Source organism: Micromys minutus (genome assembly GCF_963924665.1).
Source record: "Micromys minutus genome assembly, chromosome: 22".
NCBI lineage: Eukaryota > Metazoa > Chordata > Mammalia > Rodentia > Muridae > Micromys > Micromys minutus.
Window position 1 is genome coordinate 38,465,162 of NC_137957.1, and position 19,130 is coordinate 38,484,291.

The 19,130-nt window shown below is 43.3% G+C and overlaps 1 protein-coding gene across 1 annotated transcript in view; it reads left to right on the plus strand.

Annotated features, from left to right (window-relative positions):
* The window catches only part of CFAP54 (cilia and flagella associated protein 54), a gene marked incomplete at both ends in the record, with an annotated part of 273,781 nt that overhangs the window by 63,929 nt on the left and 190,722 nt on the right, over positions 1-19,130 (plus strand). Inside the window, 4 exons of the mRNA XM_080935383.1 lie at positions 9,467-9,603; positions 12,186-12,333; positions 13,858-14,013; positions 16,465-16,587. Coding sequence (XP_080791509.1) covers positions 9,467-9,603; positions 12,186-12,333; positions 13,858-14,013; positions 16,465-16,587 — 564 coding nt within the window. The remainder of the gene's footprint in view (positions 1-9,466; positions 9,604-12,185; positions 12,334-13,857; positions 14,014-16,464; positions 16,588-19,130) is intronic.

Sequence of the window (19,130 nt, forward strand, 5' to 3'; positions counted from 1 at the left end):
TTTGGTTGTCACAACCTAGTGGGATGCCACTGGTGTCTAGTGAGTAGAGGCAAGGGGGATGCTGATGAAGCAGCATGCAGTGTGACAGGAATGGCCTTCTGCAACGAAGACGTACCCAGTGCTTGCTGGGGATGTAACTCAGTAGTAAGAGAATACTAGCCCAGCGTGCACAGGGCTCGGGTTCAATCACAAATACTGAAAAGAGTGTCCAATACAACATGTCAGTAGCACCAGCGTGAGAAACCCACATCTAGAGACCATGCTTCATTTTCTGTGCATCCATTCATTTACCTATTGGCCATCTTATCTATAATCTATCTATATGTCTGTCTGTCTATCTATCTATCTATCTATCTATCTATCTATCTATCTATCTATCTATCTATCATCTGTCTGTCTATCTATCTATCTCTTTATCATCTATCATCTATCTATCATCTATCTATCATCTATCTATCTATCTATCTATCTATCTATCTATCATCTATCTATCTATCTATCATCTATCTGTCTATCATCTATCTATATATCTATCTAGCTATCTATCATCTGTCTGTCTGTCTCTGTATCTATCTATCTATCTATCTATCTCTTTATCATCTATCTATCTATCTATCTATCATCTATCTCTTTATCATCTATCTATCATCTATGTATATCTATCTATCTATCTCTTTATCATCTATCTATCATCTATGTATATCTATCTATCTATCTCTTTATCATCTATCTATCATCTATCTCTTTATCATCTATCTATCATCTATGTATATCTATCTATCATCTATCTATTATCAATCTAGTTATACATGCAGTTATATATGTACGTAGTATACCTGCACATAATACGAATTTTTATGTTTTATTCTTAACCATATATACTGTTTTAATTTAATAAATTAAATTAAGTTAATTTAATGAATAATTTTTCTATTCCATTAGAAACTTTTCTATGAAGTACTTATTTTATCTTGTTGAACTGTTCATTAAAAATTACAAATAAAATTATATAATTTCTCACTTCCTTTCTTCCTTCCAACCCTTCCCATGCCCCAATGGTGTACCCTTGAAGAATCCATGGCTTCTTTTATTTCACACTATATTGAGTCTTATGGACATGTTGTATCCTTAGTAATTCCTTTCTGCTGGACTGAAAGTATTTTAGTATTTCATTATTATAATAAAGCTAAAAATGCACATTACTGCATATAAATCTTTAACTGCACCCATGGCTGCTTTTTGAGGACAAATTTATGGAAAGGAACTTATCAGGTCAATAGATACAGATGGACCCAAGTTCAGATTCCAACTCCTCACTGTAGCCACAAGATACCGAGCAAATGACTTTTATCTGCGAAGTGAGGCCAGACGGGGAGGATCTCCGTAGGTTTTAGGCATGTCAGTGGACTTAGGTTTGTCAAATGTTTACCATTGCATCTGTCCCTCAGTACACACCAAGCATCATTGCCCATTATAAATCTACTCAGAGTTAACCTTCTTGCTGAAGTGGCTGTCGTCTGACTGAAGGCATGTCACCCATGAGTAGGACAGAAGACTGACTCATTGACCCAGGTCTGAAGTATCTAATTTAAAGCCTATTGCTGGTTGTAGAGTGAATGGCTTTCTAAATTGTATCATATTTCAATTGTGCAGTGCTATTTTTCTCTTAATAGTTGATTAGTATCATAAGCTGAAACCTCACAGGCATTTTATATGATCACATTTTTCAAAGAAAATTAAATAGAGAGAATTGCTAGAATTCGTCTAGCACTGGTGTAGTGTGTCACACTGCCTCATGGCTTTCTGGTATTTTGATTTCTTTAGAACTTAATATATTCTCCAATTTACAGCCGTGGAGTTATTGTGAGGCACTGAATATTTCATCGGGACCTAATTTTTCTCCAGGGAGTGGTTTGACTCTTGGGTTCCATTTGGTGGAACTTTCATAGAAAGTTAATAAAATGAAGTCCAGGCTACAGGGCTGGGATGGTGAGAAGTTCCGTGGAGCAATGACCTGTGTCTCTTTATTGACACTCTATTTGCACTACTCTAGGCCACTCAAGATGGCTAATGGGTATTCTCCCACAATGCCAAGTGGCTAAAGCAGAAATCTTTCACTTATTAACCCCACTTAATTCTTAAACTCCAGGACTGAGTTTTATATATTCTAAGTTATTGTAAACCTTTCTTTTAAAAGTACAATCCAGTTTTCATGACAGCAGTTCCGTTTTAGTTTTAGGACAAACCTGTTCATTAAAATGTATTACCATAACTATTAGTGGTAAAAGATGAACCATTTCCCCAAGTGCTTCTGCCTAGAATGGCCTTAGGGATGTTCTTTTATTCCACATTATTCTATAAATAATGGTGGATCTTTACCAGGTCTTCCATTAACTAGAATACTAGTAATTAGTCTGTTTGGATTCTGTTTTAGAAGGAATCCTTTAGAATTATATAAGTTTTGTAACAATTCTCTTTCATATTGGCCTTATTTCTGATTGGTATTTTTAAAGCAGGCATAGCTAAAGAATATATTATAAAATATAGAAAATTAGCAGTCTGTGAGTGGGTTCTAGTTTTGATCTTAGAAATTATGATTTGAGTCCAATTGTTTTATTTTTTCTACTCATAATATATTAGACCAAATGATAACTCCCCATCCCCACCTCTGGCTCATTAAAGCATGTGAATGAGTATTTTTGTGATTGAGAAATGGTAAATATCAATTATTAAAATACTGAAGAAGCAACAACAACAAAGGCTTGCTCCAGCTCAGGACTTTAAACCCATCCCTCCGTTGCTAATGGATACAACTGGCTTCTGTATCTTTGCTCTTGTGCACATGCTTTAGGGAACATACAGACATCTCTCTGGCATTCTGGCTTCTTCAGCTCTGGGTATCTGTTCAGTAACAGGGCTGCAGTATTTATTTGCTGTCCAGTTAAGTCTGTTTAGGATTTCTATAGTGTTCTCCAAACCAGCAACATCAACAGCAATATAGAAGGCCAGGCTTTCTCGCCCAAGTCCTCACCAACACTTGCTGACATCCCATCCTTTCTGGTAATGAATATCGTGGAGATGGGAGGTGATACCTCACATGGTTTCCACAAGCATCACTTTGGTGAAGTGTGCACAGTGTAATACTATTCAGTTTTAAACACCAGGGACACTAATGGACAGGCCTGGAGGACACAAGGGGACTAAGCCACAAGCCATCCACAGAGACAGATGTATAAACTCACTGATGGGTAGATTCTAAGAAAGTCAAGTTCACAGAGGTAGAGACTAGAAGGGTGGTTACAGACGTCAGGGCTGGGAGTGGGTAGGGGAAGGAGAGACAGGCGTTTGAGTTAGAGGCAGGCAGGAGCCAGTTCTAATGCTAAACTAATTGCATCCAATTATACTTAAATACCTCAACAAGTAGAAGAAATGACTTTAACGCCACCAGTACAAAGGAGTGTACATTTGAGGTGATAAATATGTTAATTAGTGCAATTTGGTCATTTTATAATATATACACTCATGCAAACATCACATTCTCTGTAACACACACACACCACCCACCCACACACACACACACACACACACACACACACACACACTACGAACATATATACAATTACTATTTGTCAACTTGAATAAAACCTCTAACCCTTCATTGTTCCTCTGGTGACAGTCACTGTATGTGATGACATGATTCTCTGGATAGTTGAGGAAGCAGACGCATAGAATCCCACTGCTTTCCAGGCAGGACACCTTAGGCAGCTTCAGCACCACCCCTAAACTTCCTTAGGTAGCAGCTGGTAAGTCTGGCTCTAGGACCGGCACATCTCTTTGCAACTCTGTTCAGATTCCAGGAGCTCAAGTACTGGACACTGCTCTGGGCCCATTCTTTAAGAGCAGCCACACCGTGGACCCCTGGCGGCTCCCCGTCCCCTCCAGGCTCCATCTCTTCCCCTCTACCGGACATATTTCATTTTCTCTCAATTTTCTCTTGGCTCTACCCAGCTGGCGTGTCAGCAGGTCTTCCTGGTGAGACTCGAAGAGTCTGAGGATGGAATATGCATGCATTGTCACAGCCTTCATGATGACGGGAGGGAGGGAACCATTGCTCTCACATTTTCCCATCTCACAGATGAGTTCATCAGAACCCTTTGCTGTGTGAATGTTTCCCTTTGCCCACGAGTTTTAGTTTGAAAGACAGAATCATGGGAGATCCAGTCAGCATTAACCGTCCACCTGACAGAGCCTAGAATGACCTAGAAAAGAGTCTCATCCAGCAACCATCTTAATTAGGTTGGTCTGTGGATGTGTCCATGGGCGCTTGGTTTGGTTGTCTGAACTGATGCAGGAGGGACCAGCCCACTGTGATTGGTGCCATTTCCTGGGCAGGTGACCCTGGCTTGTATAACAGGAACATAGTTAAGGAGGGGCCAACAAGCAACGTTCCTCCAAGGATTTGGGTTCTGTCTTAAGTTCCTGCTGTGACTTCTTCCTTCAAGAGAGATGATAGAAGCTGGAGATGTAAGCTGTGAACCGTTTCTTCCCATAAGTTGCTGTTGCTTTTGTCAGTGTTTTTTTCTTGTTATTTATTTATTTATTTATTTATTTATTTATTTATTTATTTATTTATATTTTCTCTTAAGAGTTTCAGTCCCTTCCCTCTCATCTGCTGGCTGTCTCCACTCTCCTTGCTCATCTGTAGATGAACTAATGTCTGTTTCGCATCAGGCTCTGTGCTTAATGCAACGACATCACTGCTTCCTGTGAGACGTTCTTTCTACTCATCCAGATGGTCACTGCAGTGGTGACTGAGCATAGATCATTTTACTTCTGGTTTCAGCTACGATCCTCATTGTACTCCAGGGAGCCAGCCTGGATTGGGTAGGGCAGACATGAGCTGTGGGAGGCTGCGGGCTCAAGGCAAGGCTGTGCCTCGTGCCTTTGACGCTCCCTGTACATCTGGTCTGCTTTACTCTCTCTGAAGATTGACTTTCTTTCTCTATTTTTGGCAGAATGGCAACTCCTTAACTCTAACCACCCAGGCCTGAAGGCGCTTAAACGTGAATCCAAATCCCCGAGAAAGGGTTTGATTAGTTTACTCAGTTTAGGAGAGTGTGATTTTTGTTTCTCAGTATGGATTGTTGTAAGTCTATTTTCCTCCTTTCCTGTGGTACCACATTTGGGCAGTCTGAGTAGAACCCTTGTGAGTTCACCTCTTTTTTCTTTTTCATTTGGTAACAGCAGAAAATTTCAGTGTTTCTGCCAGCACTTTTCCCAGACTGACTCTTCTGACTCCAGAACCACATAGCCTGCTTCTGTTTTCCCTAAGCCAGTCCATACCTGATCTCTCTCTTCTCTCTCCCTAGGAGTTTCTTGCCTAAACGATACAAGTTTTAACCACATTCTTCTCCTAAACAGCTTTGACATCAGAACTAAACTTTGGGCGAAGTCCTTCTTGCTTTAGAAGGAGCAATGAAACACCCAACTTGAGTCAGGTAGTCATCCTAGCAACAAACACAGTTCTATCATATAATAAAATTGATCATCCTCCTCCCACAGGAGGACACAGCCATTACCAGAAAAGGGTTTTTAGATTTAGTAAGCAGAACACTTTGAGTACTTAGTCTGCTCCAGGTACTCCATGTGAGGGATCCTAAAATCCCAGTGTGTGGAGATGTGAGTTGGGGTGCTGGGTCCTACCATCTGAATTCATGATTCACCAGGATCCAAGGATTTTACCTTCCATCTTCCCTCCCTCCCTCCCTCCCTCCCTCCCTCCCTCCCTCCCTCCCTCCCTCCACCCATCCTCCCCTTCTTTCCTTCTTCTCTCTTTCTTTCTGTCTGTGTCTGTCTCTCTCTCCCTCTTTCTTTACTTACTTATTTTTACTTTACATCTCAATTGCTGCCCCCATTCCCCCTGATAAAGCTCCTCTCCCATATCTCCTTCTATTCTCCTCTGAGAAGGGGGAGGACTCCCTGGGTACCAACTCATCCTGGCACCTCAAGTCACTGCAGGACTAGACAGCATCCTTTCCCACTGAGGCCAGACAAGACAGTCCAGTTAGGGAACAGGATCCTCAGGCAGGCATTAGAGTCAGGGACAGCCTCTGCTTCAGTTGTTGGGAACCCGCATGATGATCAAGTTGCTCATCTGTTACATATGTGTGTGTAGGGGAGTGCCTAGGTCCAGCCCATGTATGCTCTTTGATTGGTGGTTCAATCTCTGGAGGGCCCAAGGGGCCAGGTTAGTTGACTCGGATGACCTTCTTGTGGAGTCTCTATCCCCTCTGGGTCCCTCAACTCTTCCGCAAGATTCCCTAAGCTTCATCTACTGATTGGCTATGGGTTTCTGTATCTGTTTCAGTCAGCTGCTGGGTGGAGCCTCTCAGAGGATAGTTATGCCTGGCTCCTGTCTGCAAGCATTTCAGGGTATTATTACTAGTGTCAGAGATTGGTTCTTGCCCATGGGCTGGGTCTCAAGTTGGGACAATCATTGGTTGGTCATTCACTCAGTCTCTGCTCCATAGTTCTGGTTGATTCTGATGGTCTGGGGTTCATATGGTGAGACTTCTTATTTTAGCAATGGAACAAAACATTGTGGTGGGCACTGGGTAGCTGACATATAGGTAGACTAGATGTCAGAAGATGATGAGTGTTAAGGAACAAAGATCTGGAGTGTAGCAGGAGGAATGGGAGTCAATGACAGTATTCAGTAGGATGATCAGAGGAGTGAGAGCTCAGGATACCCAAAGCAAGTGAGGCAGCACTTCTCCAGGGAAGAACATCTGGAAGAAGGAAAAGCTGGAGCAGTAACCCTAAGAGCAGGCCAGCACTTATGGTTGAAGCATAGAGACCCACGGAGAGCAAAGGGAGTAGTCAGACATGTGAGTTATGGGACAGTGGCAGGTTTCTTTTGCCTTGCCTACAGTGGGCAGCTACTGGATGATGGCCTTGATTCATGCTGTGTCCTGGGCAACTTCCATTTTCAGACGTTTACCTGGCTAAGTTGGGAACAGACATGGGGAGGAGGGAGGAAACACTCCCTTCTGCTGAATTCCAGTGAGAGATGGAAAAGGCTTACCCGTGGTGACAGGAACCAATATTCTGAAGGGGCTGATGGGAATTCCTAACAGAAATGATGGGGCAAGAGAAATAAGTGTTGACTTGAAGGTTAATCATCTGATCGGAAGGACATCATTTTAATTAAATGTGAGGCTATGTGGTGTATCCTTGGGAGTGGAGGGGAGAATTAAAAGTTGGGGCATATTGAGGTATGATTCATGCACTTGGGGTTTGGCAGAGAGATATGGGCGTGAGACAGATTCTAGATAGTATATAATAGTTCAGACCACATGCTGTCACTAACAAAATGTAGACAGAAAGAGCGGCTCAAGGTATCAGTGTCCAAAGGCAGAGCAGGGAAACGGGGCGGGGGGGGTCGGGGCTAGCAAAGGCATCTGGAAGGGAAGCTGGTCTATGAGTCAGGAACCAAGCCTGGAGTGTGGAATTCTGGTAGCTGTATGCGTGTCATTGTGGAAGAGGAGGTGTCTAACACAGTCCATTGTCTTTCAGTGCTTGTCTTCTCGTTTTAGCCGGCCACCCTCGGAAGTCTCTTCTGTCCAGTGCTGCTAACTGTGGCTACATGTGCAGACATGATAGCACATCTGTTAGAAAGCCTGTGATGCTTCATGAGTTCATAGACCTTGTTGTTGTTGTTGCGATTGGGACATCTTGTTTTGTATTCATGAGTTTAGCCAGTAGCATTCTATAAGGCCAACACCTTATCTGTTAGACCAGCAGGGCTTTTAATGACATGATTTTAAGAGGAACGAAGGCTCAGTTGTACCAACCCCCTCAGAGTTTCAAACCTCCTTGCACACCATCTTACTTTCCTTGACCATCTCAGAATTCTGAGGTGCTTTAGTGACTATGAGATAGCCAAGAAAGTGTTCTCACCAGCCTGGGATTATTTCGTTGCCCCTCTGCTACAGGACGAGCAGTCCGTCATCTGTCTAAGCAACATCATGACAATAACACAGAGACAGTAATTAGAAATGTCACATCAAAGCTTCCAAACTGTTTTCATCTCGGGATGGCCTGTGTAAAAGTCTATCTAATCAGAATTGTAAGGTGCTTGTATGCTCCAAGGTCCCCAGTCCTTGTCACAGTAGTGACTCATTGGACCCCCCTCAACACCCCATTTTCTTCACCTGCCCACAGAGTGCTGATGGGGCTACAAGGAGCAGTTGGTGGCATAGGATTGAGTGCTTAGTGTAGTACTTTGGCTTCTATAAAGTTCCATCTGGCTTCAGGACCTGACAGCCATGTACTAATTTTTTCCTCATGTTGCCTGGTTTTTGTTTGTTTGTTTTTGTTTTTCAATTCTGACACATCATTCTGGCCTTTCTTCAGTGTTCTCTGTCCACCTCCCACATCTTGTTCTTCTCCCAGTCTGTCTAAACTGTACCACCTGGAACCGGCTCCTTGTCTGTCCCATGGACAGGGAGGACATTTCTAGGCTGACGGGTGTCTGCTCCTCCAGTGTTGAGCACAGAGTGGAGTCTCTCAGGAAAGCTTACTGCTTGCTGAGTTAGGACTCATCTGACAGACTAGGAACTTCTGGCCTTGTACGTTTTCCCCATGAGTGGATACCGTTCTAATAAAATGTCCTTTCTGTGCTTAATTCATTGAATTTATTTATGCCTTATCATCTGAAGCAGTGTGGAAGTCATTTGGTGAAGGTGCACGTTATGTATGTATTTAAATAGAAGAATTTCAAAAATTCCCCTAAATATATCCTATCAGTAGAAGGTCAGTTGGTGATATATATATATATATATATATATATATATACATATATATATATATGTATGTATGTATATGTATAATTTTTTTTTTTCTACTGAGTTTCTAAGCTTCACAAGTGAAATTATTTTTCCCAGCAATGGATCTGTTAAAAGATATGGATTCTTGGAGAGTGTTCTGCTTGATTCTTTACCCTTTTCAGCTGCCAACTCTTTGTTGTACAGAAGCTCTGAAAGTGTCAGTCAAGCAGGAAAGAATGAACTATAGTTCATATATATCAGGTTGGGGAAATCTGATTGTTTCTCTTGGATCAGATTGTTCATTATAACGGTATCTATAATAAATGGGGCACACTGCTGAGACGGATGGAAATGAAATTAATTTGGCTCAGATGTGATCTTTGTTTTGCTTATGAGGATTTGAAACATCCTTACAGAGTCTCAAATTTCTATGTGATTTAGAAATAAAAGAGATTTCAAAATGCACCTGCCTCCGCTGCCAGTGGTCATTTGTGGGCACCCTGTCCCGTCACTGTGGCACCACGGGGCAGATAGGCAAATGTAGAATTAGTGTGTGTGAGGAGGATGTGTCAGATTCTGTTTGAAATATACATGTTCCAAGTGCAAAGGTCCCTGAGACAATGTGGTTTTCGTCACAGGTCGCTTATCAGATCGGTAACTATGAGATGGCCAAGAAAGTGTTCTCACCAGCCTGGGATTATTTCGTTGCCCCTCCACTGCAGGACGATCAGTCGGTCATCTGTCTAAGCAACATCATGACAATAACACAGAGACGGTAATTAGAAATGTCACATCAAATCCCCCAAATCGTTTGTTTTCATCTCGGGATGGCCTGTGTAAAATGAAAGTCTATCTAATCAGAATTGTAAGGTGTATATGCTCCAAGGTCCCCAGTCCTTGTCAGATGCTTCCTTTCTAGAGGCAGGAGAAAGGAAGAGTCATATGGAGAAAGGGTTCAGGATAAAAATGTCAAGTGTTAGCAGCTAGAGCTGAAAACATGGCTACTCAGTGGAGACTGATCAGGGAGAGATGGGTTAAGGAAAGAGCTTGGCGTGTGGACTGTGGTTATAAAGGTTTCTGCCTTTGCTTCAAATAGGCTCCCAGAAGTTGCCAACATTCAGGTAGAACCCATAGAAAATAGCTGAGTATCTTGTGACTTTGCTGCCATTTTTTTTTTTCTGAAGGAGCAGGACTTCAGAAGAGTGGCAGAGCAGAGTATGTCCAGCTGGTATTTCCAGCTCTTAAAAGTCTGTCACCTACTTATGATGCGCATAACTCTTTGCCCCTCATAGACAGTGCATTTGAAACTATTAATGTTAGGTAGAGTGAGGTATTGGTAATACTTAGTTACTCTAAAAACCTTAATTCTGTGTCAATTAAACAGATGTAGCCTTAACATTTGCCCTGTGCGAGGATCATGAGTGTACTGGGGAAAAGATTTGAGGGGCATTTGAAGAGGAGAAAGGGCTAAGAGTTGGGTTTTATGTGCATTGCAGTGTAGAAGAGAGGGTGAGAAAGGACAGGGCTTTCTAGTGCTAATCGTCCGAGAGTCTGGCATTTACTAAGGGAAATGGGATGTGTGTGGAGGGCAGTAATCAGTGGGCTTGGAGAGAGTTTGCTGTTGCTTTTCTAGGAGGATGCTTTTGTAGGTCAGGAGATGATAGTTGATGTTTTGTTTAGTGCTGACACTCAGGAGACGGTCAGCCCTAGAGATGGCGATTTGGAAATTGTCCATGGAGGTCACCACTGAAATCTTAAAAGGAGCCTTGTCTCCCAGGGAATGATGGCTGAACTTCAGTAGAAAAGAACTGATTCTGGTGTTGCCTTAACCAAAGGGGAGGATGTAAGAGATGGAGTTAGGAAAGGCTGTCAAAGGGGAGCTGTCCAGGAAATAAGGAACCAGGGAGATGGGTTGCCAAGGGAAGTGGGGGTCACCTGGGGGACCAGCCCGCTCTAGATTGTGCAAGTACTTGGTCAGGCTCAGTTAAATTCTAGAAAGGTTGAGCAAGATAGAAATCAGGAAACATTTAGAGTTGGTGATTTGAAGGCCATCAGTGAATTCAAGAGAGCAACTTACACGAGACCACAAACCAGAAATGATTTTGTGATGGGCTGAGGAACAGTGAAAATGGAAACCAATAACCTATGAAGACGACTCATGGGTGTGAGAGAAAGAGAAGCCTGAATGTCAGTCTTCTAGGAAGGATATTGACGTCTAGAGGGAAGGGAGCCAGTGATGAGGGAGGGTTTGACGACACAAGAGAACTCAGGTGACAGTGGCCCTGTCCTAGGAGAGTCAAGGGTTTAGAACACGGAGCTGGTAGAACATTCTATGGGACATGCACGTGCACAGAGCTATGTGCACATGTGCACAGGAAGAGCTGAAGCACCACTGAGCAGTACTGACATCTCGTAGCTGACGCATAACTCTGTGGTGAAGCCCAGTTCCTGATGGCTCAGAGTCTGCTTGACTCCCAGTGGTGTCCCAGGGCCCAGGAGTGTGTCCTGCACATAGCAGGCTTTAAGCAAATGCTATTTTGAAAATGTGAAGGAAAAAATATAAATAAGTAAATAAGTAATTGGTGTTGTGACAGTGATGTCCCTTATGGGGTCACAGAATGATATAAGAGGTGGCAGAGACTAAGGTTCTGGGAACCTCAATACTGAGAGATTTACTGGACCCTGGGGTGTGCAGAGAGTGCAGTGGAGCCAGAAGGTGATAGGCGGGATGAAGGCATGTGTCAAGGTGCTGAGGGCCATCCAGAGACCAACGGGAAAGCGCCGTGTGCAGTGCAGGGAGAGGCAGGAGAACTGAAACCCTCCTAGTAAGGGAGTCTGAAGTTCACGGTGGTGGGGTCAACTTCAAGTGGGAATTAGTGACGTCATGGTCTCAGGGCATGCACGCATTGGAAACGGAAGAGGTCTTACAGATTTCACATCTCTCCTGGTCTTCGGTTCTGCCGGCTGCAATTTAGAAAAGGCAATGGGAAATAAGCAGAGCCATTAAGACTCATTCTCTATAGCCCAGTTGCCCCCATCTTCACAGAAGCCATCAGCTGGACCCCTGGGCCTGTTCTCTAACCTTTGTAATCGCATCATGGTGATGGACCAGAACTTTGTGTTTGAAAGAACTAGGGGCATTGGCCTCTGGTTATTCTTGGCTTCTTGGTTGTGAACTTGCCTTTGGTTTTCATTTAAGTGAACACCCCAGAACAGCTGTTTTGGGTGCTGCCATCACAGTTAGGGTCATTGTGCGGGTGCTGAGCCTCAGCGAATCCAAACAGGCTGAGCAGATGCACATGGCCCGTCCTTCCACAGCCATGTACAATGCCACACCTAACACTTCTTCTTCTGCAGGTTTCATCCCAACATCCTGGCAGACACTTCCTCCATCCTCTTATACCTTTTCCTCAGAAATATCTTTGTGATGAGCGACATTAAAATTAAAGAAGAGAATCTCTACTGTGATAATATTAAAGGCAACGAGATTTTCCCTGCCCAGCAAGTGAGTAACTGCCCCTCGCTAAGACCGTGTGGCTCCACCCTCTCTGCTTCTTCATGCTTCAAGGACAGATTCCTTTTGGGATCTGCGTCCTTCCCACTAATGGCCAAAGAGGGCTTGGCTGAGGATTCTGTATTATTTTATATTCCAGGCAGGTCTCATAGTTCTCAATTTGTATTTCCCCTCCGAGTACAAGACCAGTATATTCTTCAGAATTCAAATCTGTATCACATGTAGTCCCGCCACCTCTAAGAGCACAGTAGCCTCATTCTTTTATGTGCTTTCTGTGCTTCTGAAAACTAAGAGAGATTAGCATGCTGTCACACTGTTCAGCCACCTGCCTTCTTTAAGACGTCCCTTTCTTAGAGGGACTCTCGTGCTGGCGTGTATTAACTTGCATGCTCTTTTGAAATACTGAGTTGCATGCTTACACAGAGGCAGGGGTTTAACCGCTCTCCTAGCGGTGGACTCTCAGGGCATCTCTACCTGGCTCTGTTGAGTCCAGACCCCATAGTGTTCTGACGTTAACAATGATCTAAAGTCAGGCTTCATTCCAGCTTGTGTGTCTTTGTTCTGACCTCGCCCACTACATATGGAAGCATCAGACATGTACTTTCTTTCTTTTTTTTTTTTTTTAATACCTTTTCAATTTGCTCATTGATTAATGAGCCGGTAGCTAGGCCTGTGCCAGTAAAAGGAGTCTCTCTTTTTGAGTCCAATTCACTGTCCTGGAGTTCATGTTACCAAAACCACCCACCGTGTTGAACACCCTCTCGGTATTGTTTCTTCTCTGCCGCACCCAGTCTGAAATCGAAGCCATTTTAAAAGTGCTTCCATGTCAGTACCAGAAACCGCCGTTCCAGTCAAAGCTGCTGGACTTCCGGTTGGTGTTTGCACAGTCTCTCTTGTGAGCGTGGATGTACCTAGAAAACAACCACAAACTCTCTCCCCGGGAGGAGAATGAAAGGGAAGAGAGGGTTGTTATCCTTTTACAAGACATTGACACCACAACTCTTAAGTCTGCGTTCTTTGTCGTTTCTATCTAGTTAGTGAAAATGTAATAGAACTATTAATCTGACTTGCCGAAAACGGTCCATTTTCCAACAAATTAAGAAGCGAAATTAGGCTCTGTTAATCAAGGGGGCACAATACTGTTGGTGTATTACATTTTAATTATTGTTCACCACCATAAATGAGTTTTTTAAATGAGTTTTTTTTTCCTGAAATTAAAATACAGCCTCCCCCTCCCCCCAGTTTTTCTCTTGTCAATAAAGACAATGGGCACATTTTCTATCCTTACTGTCTTACAAAATGAGCTGGAGTTTATTTCAAGAGCGTGCTATGCGCGAGTAGCATTAAGGGAGAGGTAGAGAGCGCTTTCTAACCTTAGATTTTCTTTATATCATGGCTCATGTTGTTGAGCCAGAAGGTTCCCACCCCCTCCCCTCTCTGCCCCTTGAAGACCTATGGGGTTGAGCGCCTGGCACTCAGCCTGAGTAACAGCGGTTCTTATGTCGGTCCACACAGGTTGCTAGGCTGGTGGAATGTGAGAACATGCTAGTGGCTCTGGAGCTCAGCAACTTCCTCAATGACGCCAACTTCGCCCTTCAAGCCGTGACCCAGTGCTACGGGCTCCTGGCACCCATTATCTACCACAATATCGTTTTGGTGCCGGTCATCCAGGTAAGGGCGCCCCCTAGCTTCCACAGACGGTATGTGCGGGAGACAACCTGGCCATTTCGGGGAAGAGCCCATATGCTCCGTAAAGGGCAGACGGACCAAGAAGAAGAAACGTGAAATTTCAGGAGTTAACTGGAACATGTCGTAACAAATTATATGCCAGCAACACACATGCACACGAGCGCAGAAATGCACACACATGAAGTACAAAGTGTGTTGTTTCTTTGAAAACACGCAGTCCGACCGGTGGCCCTAGTTAAACGCTGACTCTGACTTGTGTCTCAGTTTTAAGAGTTCTCCCAGTTTCCGCATTCTCTTGTCACTGTAGATACAGCAGCATCTTTTCAACACACGTCGCTAAAGCCCTCCCAAGGTTGCTCGCAGGGAACACCCCGAGAAAGCCCCCTTTTCATTCAAAGGCAGGCGAATAGACATTTTGGATAAATGGCAGTGAGACTCGTAGCTATTCATCTGAAAGATGTAGAGTCTGACCGCTCTGTGTACTATGTAAAACTCTCCACCCCTGCTTAAGGATTACAAGTAAAATAAAGCAAAACTGCAGGGGGACAAGAAGCCAAGCAAATGCAGGGGATGCCATATTCAGTTAACGTTTTCGGGGGACATCTTCCCAATTGCGATAGAACTTGTAAAAACAACAAACTCCACGAGACCAAAGGACCAAGACCAAGAGATCATAGGAAACCCTGGAAAGATTATACTCAAAGTCAATGTGGCCTTTCGCGTTGGCTTCCACCTAACAGGGAAATGGAGCCGGGGTCTAAGTAGATAGTGCACAGAAAACCAAATCCACTCCGTGCTAAGATGCTTGGGTATCAGATGTTTCTGGAAACATACCTTGGATTCACAATGTAAGATCTGTAAGTCCTGTGGCTGGTCAGAGCACAAGGTAACCATGGCATTCTGACTCAGAGGCAGGGCAGTGTGAAATGTGAGAAGCTCTTGGGTTTTGAAAAAGCAGCTTTAATCTTAATTAAATTAAATCTAACTCCAAGCAATGTTAAAACCAAATATCTGGGATACAGTAATTTTTCTACTGGTAATTTACTTAATAGAATACAAGTTTAATAAAAATAAAAAACTGCATTTATTTGACAGATCAAGCATACTGTAAGTGTTGCATAATAAAAGAACCAAATGATGGGTTCCTCCTGCTCTTTGTGTCCCAGGTCTGGGCATTTTCCCTCCTGGGGATTTGGCATCACAGATGGCATTGATGGCCATTGCCTTAGGTTGTGCACTTGGTCTCAAAGCAGGGCTTTACCTGCTGCTCATGGTGGGCTCCTTAGCATGTATGAGGGTGTTTCCTGTACTGTTTCATGGAGACAAGGTCAACGAAGAGCAACAATGGTAGTGCTAGACCTAAGACATTAGCCATGAGCTATTCAATGTGAGAACAACAATTATGGTTGGTCCAGGCCAGATGGTAATGCGTAGCCATTAACAACACAAACTAGGGCTGTCCCTGTGGATTTGGAAGTGCTTTCATGAGGCATAGCTGAAGGGAAAAGATAAACGTTCAGACAAGTATATATAAATGTCATTTTGTGAAATGACAGCAACTTTCTCTCTGGGTACATTTATGTGTTTGTGCACTCACGTGTACACACACACACACACAGACATGCTTGTGTGTGAGCTTTGAGAAATGACTGGGCTAGTTAGTATGATTTGGGGATGTGGTGTGCACCGTGGACAGAGGGTGTTAACACAGAAAGGAGGAACTAAACAAGCATTGAACATCCTCATCAATGTATCAGGATAATAAAAATGTGGCTAGGACGGTGGCTTGAAGCATCTCAGAAGAACAAGCATACATATGTTAACTTGTTCTTCGGGGTCATCAGAATGGTGAAAGGCTTGCCTTAACCTCAGCTCTGCTTCTTTGATGATCGTATTGCTCAGGCCTGTACAGCAGGACCGAGACCCCAGTCCAACAGTCTGCTCCTAGATCAAATCCAGGAACACTGAAGCCGGGCAATGAAGCAGACGCCAGTATTAATTGCTATTCAGCAGCGTGAATGCTCAGCTTCCATCTTAGAGAGCCTATCATCTCAAGTGCCTGTCCCTCCATTCTAAGTCGCACGCAGCCTGGTCCTCTCTGTCCTTTGCCAAGCTCCCCACAAGCACAGATGTGACCTGAAGTGTTTTGGGTCTATAAAGCATTTGGCTTCTGTCTTTTACAGTGTTTACAGAAAATAAGCATTGTTGTATGGTTATTAACAGATTTATTGTGTATTCTTCAGTTTTTAAGTTCATAAAGACATTATGCCTAATGAATACGTTATCAATAATCATTGGCTGCAGCTTTGTAGCTGAAGCCATATTGACTTCATAGCTTGAGGCTAGTTTAAGACTGGTAAGATTTACATACTACATTTTATACTAAATAGGATGGTATTTTGACATAAAAATCATTGTGCTTCTGTTTTTTAGATCTTGATAAAATGTATTGTGGTTTTGCAAGGAATACCAAGTGTTGTTCATACAAAGAAAAACATTTCAGCCTTTGAAAGTATACAGCACATGGTCGCCTGCTGTATCTTCTACATGACAAAGGTATTAATCTCATCTGTCTAGTGTCATTAAAATTTAGGATTGGTCCCGAATGAAGAAGTCGGGATCCAGCACCCTCTTCTGGTCCCAGAGGGGGCACCTCTACCAACTTGTAATTAAAAATAATTCTTAAGAAACATCAGCATCCCTACAGCATCTTTTCTTAGACAAAAAGCCAGTGTGGAGGGACGGTGAACCTTCTGATAAAACAGTGGTGTCCCACAAACTCAGCCTTGATGTCTCTGAAATGGCATTTGGATATCTGGCACCACCTACAGCCACACAGGGTTCTAAGAGGAGAGTGACATAGTATGCTGTGTGACACATACAGCTTGTCAGGCTGTGATTGTGGTGGGTGGACCCTTGCAGGCAGGTTTTCGGTTAAATCACTTAGCTCTACAGAGACAAACAGCTGGGGGTGGTGACCATGCCTTGAATGACAGCACTTGGGAGGCAGAGGAGGCTGGATCTCTGTGACTTCATGGTCAGCCAGGTCTACAGAGTGAGTTCCAAGGCAACCAGAGCTACATAATGAGACCTTGTCAAAACAAAACAAACCCAGAACCAAAATTAAAACCAAAACCCAGAGACAGTAGCAACATCACTGTTAAAGGGTTAATTTGTGTCTTAGTCAAGGTTTTATTTGATGTATGACCAAAAACACTATGACCAAAAAGCAAGTTGGGGAGAAAAGAGTTTATTCAGCTTACACTTCAACATTGCTGCCCATCACCCAAGGAAGTAAGAACAGGAACTCAAGCAGATCAGGAACCTGGAGGCAGAAGCTGATACAGAGGCTATGGAAGGGTGCTGCTTACTGGCTTGCTCATCTTGCTTTCTTACAGAATCCGGATCTACCAACCCTGGGTTAGCACCACCCATAATGGGTTGGGTCCTCCCCCATTGATCACTGAGAAAATGCCTAGCATTTCCTCAACCAAGGCTCCTTTCTTTCTGATGACTCTAGCTTGGGTCAAGTTGATGCACAAAACAAGCCAGTTCAATCAGAAAATGAGTGGTATAATGTTCTTATAATCAAAATGTAAAAAATACGGGCAGCCACGAAAGGAAGGACAGGCTAGGTAGACAGACTCTCAGGGTATGAGGCTGGTGTAATTAATAATTATACTTACTGATTACTTAGTTCTGCTGGGGTGTTTGGTATATGCCCAAGGAACCAGAGCCTAATGGAGAGAAGGTCTAGCTCAGGCCACAAATAGTAAATGGTGACACACATAAGGATGCAGGAAGTTTGGGGAAGGCTTCGCTTAAGATCTGGGCAATCTTTAAGCAAGAGGTACAGATTCAAGTGCCTACTAAGGTCACACAGGTACAAATATGTGTGATTTTGGTTGGTTTGAGGCCAGGTAGTTGGGTCTTAAGACAAACTTAACCTACTGAGATTAAAATTCATTAAAGAAATAAGTAATCAAGATAACAACCCAGTTCTGTCTCATGAGCTTAACACACACACACACACACACACACACACACACACACACACACACACACAAATAATTCTGTGAAGCTTTAGCAGAAAAAAAAAATCAATTATGGGAGAGACTTTATGGGCTAGGTTTGCCTTAGATGAGAAGGCCTGGAACAGTGGACAGGCATGGGAGCCCACAGTCAATTTCATCTTGCAGCTGAGTAGGCAGGAAGGAAAAGTAGAAAGTAGATTTAGTTTTTGAAAGCAGAAAGGGAGGAAGATGGCTCTGAACCTGCGAATATTTGTAGCATTGACCCTTTATCATGTTGAGAAAGACCAGAGATGAGTTGGGACCAAGGAGGCAAAGAAAACTTTAAAAAAAGAACAATCAGATGGTATGAAACCAACCAACCAACTAGCCAGCCAGCCAGCCAACCAACCAACCAACCAGCCAACCCAACTAACCAACCAACCAACCCAACTAACCAGCCAACCAACCAACCAACCAAATAAATGATGCAAGACACCAAGCCTCTGTAACAAACAGATGTGATAAAGGTCATTGTAGCAGATTGTGAGTCAAATATAAAACTACCTCATTGTAGAACTGCTCAGGAATGGCAAATAAATTCAGAGGGCAGACCCAGCAGTCACACGAAAACACCAGGAGTCTGGGTTTGAGAAGGAAACAGATGGAGAAGTAATAGAATCCCTGAGTCCCCAGCAGAATTCAGGCAGGACACTCATGTAAAGAGGTGTTGGTGACCTGTTTGAAGTCGACGGTTGAGGACAAGCTGTAAGGTCTCCAGTACTGAAGAACAGGCTGCTTGCAATACAGGGAGATTCAACCAGCTCCCAGCATAGCAGTAAGAGAAGGCAAAACACAGAAATGCTGTTTGAGGGTGAGGCTCGAGGTCCCAGAACTAATAACCGAGAAAGATACCATTCATTGGTTCTGGCAAAAATAGACACTTTTCAAAGTACAAGTGTTTGCAGAGCATTGTGCCCCATGCACTTATCTGGGGAAAACACTTGGGGAAACACTTTATCAAATGACAATTGACTCCAAGCAGAAGTCCTGAGATAGAGGTAGACAAAAGAGAGGAATAATAGGAAA